This window comes from Geotrypetes seraphini, chromosome 9 (assembly GCF_902459505.1).
Source record: "Geotrypetes seraphini chromosome 9, aGeoSer1.1, whole genome shotgun sequence".
Lineage (NCBI taxonomy): Eukaryota > Metazoa > Chordata > Amphibia > Gymnophiona > Dermophiidae > Geotrypetes > Geotrypetes seraphini.
In genome coordinates, this window is record NC_047092.1 from 179941077 (window position 1) to 179951779 (window position 10703).

General features: G+C 44.3%; 1 protein-coding gene across 2 annotated transcripts in view; it reads left to right on the forward strand.

The window, feature by feature from the left end:
• The window catches only part of TMEM44 (transmembrane protein 44), a 41407-nt gene extending 31418 nt beyond the window's left edge, over positions 1–9989 (forward strand). Inside the window, exons 10-11 of one of the 2 annotated variants that reach the window (XR_004540566.1) lie at positions 5767–5926; positions 8279–8408. Coding sequence is in view for 1 of the 2 variants with exons in the window: in XM_033957637.1 (XP_033813528.1) it covers positions 8279–8422 (144 nt within the window). In the remaining variant the exon portion in view is untranslated. Of the gene's footprint in view, positions 1–5766; positions 5927–8278 lie in introns of both variants that reach the window. The other variant, XM_033957637.1, reaches the window with a different exon arrangement.
• The last annotated feature ends 714 nt before the right edge of the window (positions 9990–10703 follow it).

Here is a 10703-nt window from a genome sequence, read left to right on the forward strand (position 1 = left end):
CAGATGAGGACGGATCTTAGGCATTGGTAGAATGAGGCATTATGACATCACAATCTGAGCTCTAGAATGTTGCTACTTAGGATTTTTAAGGGTTTGAGGCTTGGGCAGATGAGGACGGAGCTTAGGCATTGGTGGAATGAGGCATTATGACATCACAATCTGAGCTCTAGAATGTTGCTACTTAGGATTGTGAAGTGTTTGAGGCTTGTGCAGATGAGGACGGAGCTCAGGCATTGGTGGAATGAGGCATTATGACATCACAATCTGAGCTCTAGAATGTTACTACTTAGGATTTTTAAGGGTTTGAGGCTTGGGCAGATGAGGACGGAGCTTAGGCATTGGTGGAATGAGGCATTATGACATCACAATCTGAGCTCTAGAATGTTGCTACTTAGGATTTTAAAGTGTTTGAGGCTTGCAGGAATGGTGCAGGGACAGGAAAAGAACTCACAGGGATGGGATGGGAAAATGATTTCCTATGGGGATGAGAAAAATTTGTCCCCGTGTCATTCTCTGGTATCATCTTTCTTCTAAACTTCTTCTGTTCTCTCCTCCCTTATTTACATCTCCCACTACTCTTAATTCTTCACCTCCCAGAATGACCCTGTCTCTTATTTTCTTTCACCTTATATGGTCTATCTCTTTACCTACATTCTCTCTCCCACCCCCAGTGGATTACCTTCTTATCTCTCTCAAGCAGTCAACGCTCTTTCTCCCCTCCCACTCTTGTCTGCAACAAGCAACATAGAGTTTCTTTCTCGCACAGCGGGTTAGGGAAACCTCTGTACTGTGTCCTTATGGGTTCAGTCTGACTTTCTGGGAAACCTGTGGTGTGTAGAAATATTGATCGCATTTTACAATATCAGACCCTCCTGAGTTCCTATAATCTACAGACAGCAGGAGAATTGTGTGTTTTCTCAAGACTTATGGAGAAGTCAATTTGTAATTGCCACTGGTTTATACCATACACTTGATAACTAATTCTCTGTACCTTCATTGCATATGTACAGTTCTCATCTCCTGTAAACTACTCTGAACTGTTTTCTGATATTCTGTAACTTCTCTGTATATGTACAGTCTCTTCCCCTGTAAACCGCTCTGAATTGTTTTGTGGTATTGCGGTATACAAAAATAAAGTTGTTATTATTATTATTATTATGCTAAAATACATTGAGGACAATAACAAAGGGAATATGAGAAAGAGCCATAGAGATCTTCCAGCCCTCTCCCTCAGATGTGGGTGATGTTTTCCTTTAAATCGAGTGGCTCAGCTTAACAAGCTCATAAAAATGAATTCAATGGAAAAGCCAAATGTTATCCCAAGGAGGAAAACTTCTTATAAGCAGGTTCATATTGAGGAGGTTCTTCCAGATCATTATTCTTCAATTAAAGGCTCACTGGAAGCTCATAAGAACATAAGCAGTGCCTCCGCTGGGTCAGACCACAGGTCCATCCTGCCCAGCAGTCCGCTCCCGCGGCGGCCCGAACAGGTCACGGCCTGTCTGAGTCACCAGAAGGGGCCCCCTTGCCACCTTGGTTTCCCATTGAGTCTTATCTTCCCATCAAAGTCCTAACCCTCCGGTCTTGCACATGCACGACCTGGTTGGATTTCTATACTTATTACTTGGTTTGCTTTCTATACCTGTGTTACATCCCAGCACCTCTCTCAGTATCCCACGATCCCCCTATCCCTCAGGAATCCGTCCAATCCCTGTTTGAATCCCTGTACCGTACTCTGCCTGATCACTTCCTCCGGTAGCGCATTCCAAGTGTCCACGACCCTTTGGGTGAAGAAAAACTTCCTTGCATTTGTTCTGAACCTATCTCCCTTCAGTTTTTCCGAATGCCCCCTCGTACCTGTTGTCCCCTTCAGCCTGAAGAATCTGTCCCTATCCACCCTCTCTATGCCCCTCATGATCTTGAAGGTCTCTATCATATCTCCCCTGAGCCTCCTTTTTTCCAGAGAGAAGAGCCCCAGCCTATCCAACCTCTCGGCGTATGGGCAGTGTTCCAGCCCTCTTACCAGTTTCGTTGCTCTCCTTTGGACTCTCTCAAGCACTGCCATGTCCTTCTTGAGGTACGGCGACCAATATTGAACGCAGTATTCCAGATGTGGACGCACCATAGCTCGATACAATGGCATGATGACTTCCTGCGTCCTGGTTGTTATGCCCCTCTTTATGATGCCCAGCATCCTGTTGGCTTTTTTCGAGGCTGCTGCGCACTGTGCAGATGGCTTCAGTGGTGCATCCACCAGCACACCCAAGTCTCTCTCAAGACTGCTGTCTCCCAATAATGCCCCCAGCATGCAATAAAGTCCCAGCAATGCTGCCGTTCGACTGATCTTTAAATCTGAAAAAGTTTGATCATGTCACCCCTTTTTTCCACGCATTGCATTGGTTGCCAGTCGAGGCTCGTGTAAAATTTAAATTTGGTTGCATTCGTTATAAGGTATTGCTCGGCCTTGCACCTAATTATCTTGTGGATTCGTTCACATTTGTTAGTTCAAAGCGCTGTCAACGCACGCATGCTGTATTTATCTTTCCTTCAGTCAGAGGTTGTCAATTAAAAAAATGTCATCTACGTCAGTTAAATGTAAAACAAAACTTTAAAAACTGGAAGCAAATTCACAGTTTTGGAAGTCAAAGTAACAATTCAGTGTCTAGAATTCCAACATGTCTCTCCTTTCACCGTCTTGTAAGTTAAAGCTCATTGATCTAAGTGAGAGAGTAGCAAATGCACTGCCCTGCAGGAGGTGGAAACCACCACTAGAGGGCAATCAGACCAAGTCACAGCCCTTAATGACCAGCTATAGTGTTAACTCCATCCTCTGGGCACATATAATTCTCAGGAATTAGTTTTAGAGAAGTGTCCAGAACTACAACAGCGTAGGATATCGATCTGTAAAATAAATGAAATAGTGTCTCTGTGCACAGTTTGAGTATATCTCTCAGCTATCTCAGATTTTTCAGGGTTTTCCCATTTTTGCCCCTGTATTCCGACACTCCCAAATTCTATACATGGAATTCTGATTTTGTGCTACTGGTGTCTCCTACTCTTTTTTTTTTTTTTAATTTGCAACCCAGAACTGGCCTTAACTGAGGCTACAGCTGCAGGATTTTTCCCTCCCAGCTACTGGGGAAGGGAGTTCTCCCATTTATATTCTCCCACTCAGTTATACTTAGGAGACCAACCCATTCAATCTTAGTCCTTAACAACCGAGCGCAAGAATCGTCTGTCGCTAAATCTGTACTTTGTTTGTTCATTCAATCTGTAACTCTGTTTATTCACTCAATCTGTAACATTTCTAAGCATTGTAAACCGCATAGAACTTCACGGTCCTGCGGTATATAAACTGTTGTTATTATTATTATGGCCACAACATTTCTTGGTGGACAGCAGCTACAGACCATGACACATATGTGTCCCTAGATTTGGCATCTATTGTGTACTATTGAGTGATGGATGCTTCATTCACCCCACCCCCCCCCCAAGAGGCAGTGGATACTGCCTCTGCCACATCCCCATAATGGAGCTGGATGTCCCACCTGCATGTGTTGGCTCCTGTTCTAAGCAAACTTTATGTACATCAGGGTCAGCTAAGCTGAGGTCAAATTTACTTTGAATGCTGGAGGTAAGAGCTACAATGTAGAAGATGATGATGTACTGATGGACACAGTGGTACATAGAAACATAGAAATAGACGGCAGATAAGGGCCACAGCCCATCTAGTCTGCCCACCCTAATGACCCTCCCCTAACTTTCTCTGTGAATAGATCCCACGTGTCTATCCCATTCACAGAGAAAGTTAGGGGAGGGTCATTAGGGTGGGCAGACTAGATGGGCTGTGGCCCTTATCTGCCGTCTATTTCTATGTTTCTATGTACCACTGTGTCCATCAGTACATCATCATCTTCTACATTGTAGCTCTTACCTCCAGCATTCAAAGTACTACCTTACATATTATGTTGGGTTGGTGGACACATGGACACTGCTTTAAAAATGATGTTGGATTAGAAGGTGAAGTAGTTGTTGTGTTGGTGCATGCATTAGCAGTCATTTGAGGATGATATCGGGTTAGCAGGCACAGCGGTTTCCCCCTGTGACTGTCATTTCATTTTGAGACGTGGAGACGTCCGTTTTGAATAGAGTCTGATTGGTCGGGATACACCCTGAGGCAGCATGAGAATGTGAAACGCTGGCCACCATTGCAGGATAAGTGGATTTTATTCCTCTATCTTTAATGTTTATTGGCATTATACAGCACAGCATAAGACGTGCACTTAAATTGAAGGTTTTTTGCCAGTGAGGTGACCGCTCGACCACCTCTTTAAGCCGTTTTGGTGAGGTGGGAGGGCCTTTTCTGAGGCTTTTTCCTTCATTTTGTAGTAATCTGGTCTATGCTGTGTCTGCCTGATTTACTTTACTTGGCTTTACCATACTCTTTTTGAAAGTGTTCATCCCAACATATGATAGGTACGCCACTGCGTGCTACCAAAGGTTCATTGATTACATTTTGTCCTCCGACCACCATATATTCCCTCAGAGGCCAATCTATTTTTGCCCGATGTTCATGTTTGACTCTGCTATCCCAAAGGCATAAAAAGCAAGGATACTTTGTGTAGCCACTTTGTTGACCGAGAAGAAAATTAACCCTCTTCGAGTCTACACTAATCACCCATTGATGTTCATGGCAATTTATCTTTTCCAAGATGGCATTGTACTCTTCTTTCATCCCGGTGGAGTGACGATTGGAATAGAACCATATCTAAGAAACTAGAGCAGATGCGATCTATCCAATGCAATTTTCTGAATCAGCGCCCCAAATAACCCCACGAACAGGTTAAAAAAAACTAAGGCACCAAGAAAAAAAAATGTTTTTTGTTGGCCTGTGTTTTATGGTGCTTTCTGTAGATGGAGATGAGTTATGACTCTTAGCAAAAGTATTTCATACGCTGAGAGATTGGAGAACCTGGGTCTCTTTTCCCTGGAGAAGAGGAGACTTAGAGGGGATATGATAGAGACTTACAAGATCATGAAAGGCATAGAGAGAGTAGAGAGGGACAGATTCTTCAAACTTTCAGAAAATAAAAAAACAAGAGGGCATTTGGAAAAGTTGAAAGGGGACAGATTCAAAACGAATGCTAGGAAGTTCTTCTTTACCCAACGTGTGGTCGACACCTGGAACGCGCTTCCAGAGGACGTTATAGGGCAGAGAACAGTTTTGGGGTTTAAGAAGGGACTGGACAATTTCCTTCTGGAAAAGGGGATAGAAGGGTATAGATAGAGGTTTACTGCACAGGTCCTGGACCTGTTGGGCCGCCGCGTGAGCGGACTGCTGGGCGCGATGGACCTCAGGTCTGACCCAGCAGAGGCATTGCTTATGTTCTTATGTTCTATTTCACATCTCTGTCCAGAACTACTTCCATAGATCTGACATTTTTTAGGTGGGGCAATGCACGTGAGACAGAAAGAGGATTCCCAGACCCCTTTGTCTGCTGCATCCATTTCTAAAGGTCCTCATTCCACTTTTATTCAGCTGCTGCAGAGTCTTGAAAGAAGCCAGTGTAGTATTTTGACTTTATATTCTCGAGATTGTTGATGTTGTTTCAGCTTTATCAAAATTAAGAAATAACGCTGAGCACCTAATAAGGGATGATAGACCCCCTCCCCCCCCCCCCTTTCAAGAGTTTGCTGTCTGGTCCAATGGAAATGCACTTGAAAGGCAGCTTTTTAACATAGATCCTACTGGTTTCCTTACTACAGAGCCAACCGGACTCAAAAAGATTTCAGATGTAGTTCTCCTTCCCCTGTAACTGGAGAAGGTATTTACTGCTGGTCATTGATTACTAAAGGAGAAACAAAAGCCTGGTCTTTCTCAGCCAAATTGGGCTCCCGGGAGCTGAGACTAGAATCGCTGAATCTGGTGAGTGAGCTCATCAAGCAGGGTGTTTATGAAGCACTGTTTATAACTGTATCCAGGGTCTCCAGTTTAGTCATGTTAAGTAACTGGATGGACCACAGGCTGTGAAATGGGGTGGACCACTGGGGCTATGACCCGACAGATTGCCAGCATAAGAAAGCCTGGGATGGTGCTGGAGATTGACTTGTTTGGGTACTTCCAACCGTTGTCCCCGGGGGAGGAGGCCTGAGCTCAAGAATCAAAAAGCACTTTTTAAAAAATATATCTGATGGCATTCTCTAGTCCAGGGGTAGGGAACTCCGGTCCTCGAGAGCCGTATTCCAGTCGGGTTTTCAGGATTTTCCCAATGAATACACATGAGATCTATTTGCATGCACTGCTTTCAATGCAAATTCATTGGCGAAATCCTGAAAACCCGACTGGAATACGGCTCTCGAGGACCGGCGTTCCTTACCCCTGCTATAGTATATAAAGGGCTACTTCTGTACAGGTTGCATACAGTTAAGCACTTTGGACCGTATTCTGTGCTGACTAGAATGGAGCTTAGTGAAAATCTACAAGATGTACATACCTTTTATAGAATTGCACTCAGCACCTGTGTGCAACACATAACTTAGGCACTCCCAGCTAAAACCAGGCCTAAATGCCTACACCTAAACTGTGTCCGCAGATCTTCTATAACGTAAGAACCGCCATACTGGAACAGAGCGAAGGTCAATCAAGCCCAGTATCCTGATTCCAACAATGGCCAATCCAGGTCCCAAGTACCTGGCAGAAGCCCAAAGAGTAGCAACATTCCAGAGCTAGTATTGTGACATCATAATGCCTCATTCCACCAATGCCTAAGAGCCAACCTCATCAGTGATGTCAGAATGGCTTGATTGTCCTATGCTTGGCTCACATAAGAACATAAGAATTGCCATACTGGGACAGACCAAAGGTCCATCAAGTCCAGTATCCTGTATCCAACAATGGCCAATCCAGGTCCCAAGTACCAAAATAGATTTTATGCAGCTTATCCTAGGAATAAGCAGTGGATTTCCCCAAGCCGTCTCAATAATGGCCTACGGACTTCTCTTTTAGGAAATTATCCAAGCCTTTTTTAATACCCTGCTAAGCTGATTTCATCACATTCTCCAGCAACAAATTCCAGAGATTAATTACACGTTGTATGAAGAAATATTTTCTCCAGTGTTTTAAATCTACTACTTAGTAGCTTCATCGCATGTCCCCTAGTCCTAGTGTTTTTGGAAAGAGTGAACAAGCAATTCAAATCTACCCTTTCCACTCCACTCAGTATTTTATAGACCTCTATCATAGCCCCCCTGAGCCGTCTCTTCTCCAAGCTGAAGAGCTCTAGCTGCATTAGTCTTTCCTCATAGGGAAGTCATTCCATCCCTTTTATCATTTTTGTCACCCTTCACTGTACGTTTTCTAATTCTGCTATATCATTTTTGAGATACGACAACCAGAACTGCACACAGTATTCAAGTTTTGCATAACCTTTAGGAACACTCACAATCTGACCTTGACCACGACCTCTTTTCAAATTCATGCACTGGCATATACATTTTATAGAATCATGCTTTCCGAGTTGTGCACGCAACTTTTAATTAGTCTCGATTAGCATCAGTTCTAAGGTGTTAATTGCCAGTTATCAATGCCATTTAGGTCAATTGATTAAGTTGTGCATTTATATCGGCTATGCACACACTGATGTACACGCACAACTTTAAGCTCCATATACAAAATTTGGGGGTTAAAAAAATATGCTCCCCAATATGACAAGCAGAAGCACCTGTGGGTTTGGTTCTGGTGTTCCTTTACGCTGACCAGGAAGATGCTGTCTGTGAACGCCGACTATTCATTGGATTTCATTGTTTAAGATAGGATGTATCTAATTTCACTTGATTTGAACACTTAGATGTGGAATTAAGTCGACAATTGAAAAGAGAACAATTTTGTGGCATTCACATATTCAGAATATCTTTTCACTCACCTTGGAGGACCTATGATTCCAAATTTTTCTATAAATAATTAAGCAGGATTTCATAAATGATGGTCAATAAATATTTTTGACAGGTATAGTGACAGATATTTTGGTGTTTTTTTTGTTACCTTTACAAACACTTAGGTGTTTTCTTATAAAAGTATCCCTTTAATGGGGATAATTTTAAGGGAGCACCATAAGAAGACTGATCCATACATGTTACTTGGTCTTTGGCACTAGTAAATTGTACTTATATCATTACTTGTGGTCTTGTTGGACTGAAACAGAAGGCTCTGAAGAGCCTCCCATGAGCTTGGGTTGAGTAACATTCATTTGTATTACAAGAAATTCATTTTTGTTCACAGTGGAACTTTCAAGACTTGGATCCCCCTTTGTTGGAGGACAGAGCTGAAATGTCAAGCATCCACCCGAAGGACAGCTCAGTGCTCAGTGCAACCTCAATGCCCGATACTAATACCGCAGAACTTCCAGCTTACTTGGATTCATAAAGACCCCTCCTCAGCAGGCCATACCTCGACAGAAGGTGATCCCAGAAGCACAAAGCAGAGACATTCTGTAGAGAACTGACTTGGCTTCTTTGTGCAAATAAGGTTTGCAGCGTCTTACCCTTGGGTTTATACTTCAGTAGAAGTAGATATGGTGTGATTTCTAAACCAAAGGCGACATAACAAAATGTTGTGAAGAAAGGTTTCTCATCTGTTCTGGTGAACTAAGACTATCTTTGCACAATTTTCATAAGCTCTGTTTTCACTGCCAGCCAGATTTTGAAGGAATCAGTGGTGGTTTTATAGTCCATGCTCTCATTCTGGAGCCCCACACCAGTGGCTGTTAAAGAGTATAATCATGCATAACAACTGTTAGATTGAGTGTTGCTCGTAATGTCTCAGATTTTAGACAGAACATTTCACTTTCTTGTCCTCCTGGGCCCAGATAGCTCATTTCTTCTTAAGGCTCGCTTGTAAGTCTAGAATACCACCAGAAGCTGCAGAAATACCAGCCTAATTCTGATATGAAAATAACTGAAAAGCTTCCAACCTGACGGCAGCTATGGTCCATTCAATGTGTTCATTTTCCCTTACTGATGGTGTACTGTAGATCTTCTATGGTCTCTTGCTTTTCCTCAGCATCTTCATCACCAAGACTTCTCGGCGCTCGTTCCATGCTTTAGTTTTATTGTGTTACCAGCTTTGCCTTCCCTGGCAGTCTGTTCTTTGCATTTGCTACTGTGATAATGTGAATGAGGGCGGGCCCGATGCCTGGATAAAATGGAGCCACACAGTGAGTTAAGGTGAATAGAAATAATATTTATTAAAGGTGTCTAGTGGGGATCCTGTTCAATGCACAGGTGGGAGAGAAAGTAAGAACCTAAGAATAGCCTTCCTGGGTCAGACCAATGGTCCATCAAGCCCAGTAGCCCGTTCTCACGGTGGCCAATCCAGGTCCCTAGTACCTGGCCAAAACCCAAAGAGTAGCAACATTCTGGAACCCCAAAGAGTAGCAAGATTCCATGAGCAAGTAGTGGCTTCCCCCCATGTCTATCTCAATAACAAACTATGGACTTTTCCTCCAGGAAATTGTCCAAACCTTTCCAGTTATTAGATGTAAACGTGTCCTCTCGTGGCCTGCTCTAGCAGAGCCTTGGCAGGCATTACAGTCTCTCTGTAGGGCAGCATACTCTGCTTGACTCTGGTCTGGATCCCCAGTGTTACCAGTACAGTTTTTAGCAAATAACTAAGGCCAGCCTGCATCCGACCAGGCCAAAGATACAAGTCTGCAAGGTCCCAAGTTGAACTTGGCCTCCCTGACAGTTCCCAGATACGTGGTGAAGATGCTGCTGCTTCCTTCGGAGTCTCCTCAACCCAGCTGTGCCCTCAGCTTTTATTCTTCCTGAGCCAAGCACTCCTGGCTTTCCCCAGACATGTCCTGCTTTTCGAGGACATGTCCAGGGGCCCGGACGACTTTTCAAAACCCGGCACTTACTCCGGGTTTTGAAAAGCTTCCTGTAAAAATCGGGTCAGGAGGGGGCATCTGTGCTTGCGCGGATGGCATGCAGTGTGCGTGATGTCATTGCGTCACGTCCACGCAAACGCAGATGTCGCGGGGTGGGGCTGGGGGAGCGGAACGGGGCGTGACACAGGTGGAACTGAGCGGGCCTGTGGGCATGGCCATGGATCCGGATTTTCCTTTGAGAAAATCCAGTAACCCTGCTCCCATGCCACTTCCTCCCTAGGCAGGACCTTAAGTTTTAAGCTTCTGACACTGTAAAGGAGTGTCATTAAGGGGACCTGCCAGTGTCCTATAGATTAGAAACATAGAACATGACGGCAGAAAAGGGCCACGGCCCATCCAGTCTGCCCACACTAATGGCCCACCCCCTAACTACCTCCATGAAGAGCTCCCACATGCCAATCCCATCTTTTCTTAAAATCTGGCACGCTGCTGGCCTCAATTACCTGTTGTGGAAGATTATTCCAGCGGTCAACCACCCTTTCGGTGAAGAAATATTTTCTGGTGTCGCCATGGAATTTCCCACCCCTGATTTTCAACGGATGCCCTCTTGTTGCCGTGGGTCCTTTAAGGAAAAAGAGATCCTCTTCCACCTCGATACGGCCTGTGACATATTTGAACGTCTCGATCATGTCTCCCCTCTCTCTGCGTTCCTCGAGTGAGTACAGCTGCAACTTACCCAGTCGTTCCTCAAACGGGAGATCCTTGAGTCCTGAGACCATCCTGGTGGCCATTCGCTGAACCGACTCAACTCTCCGCACA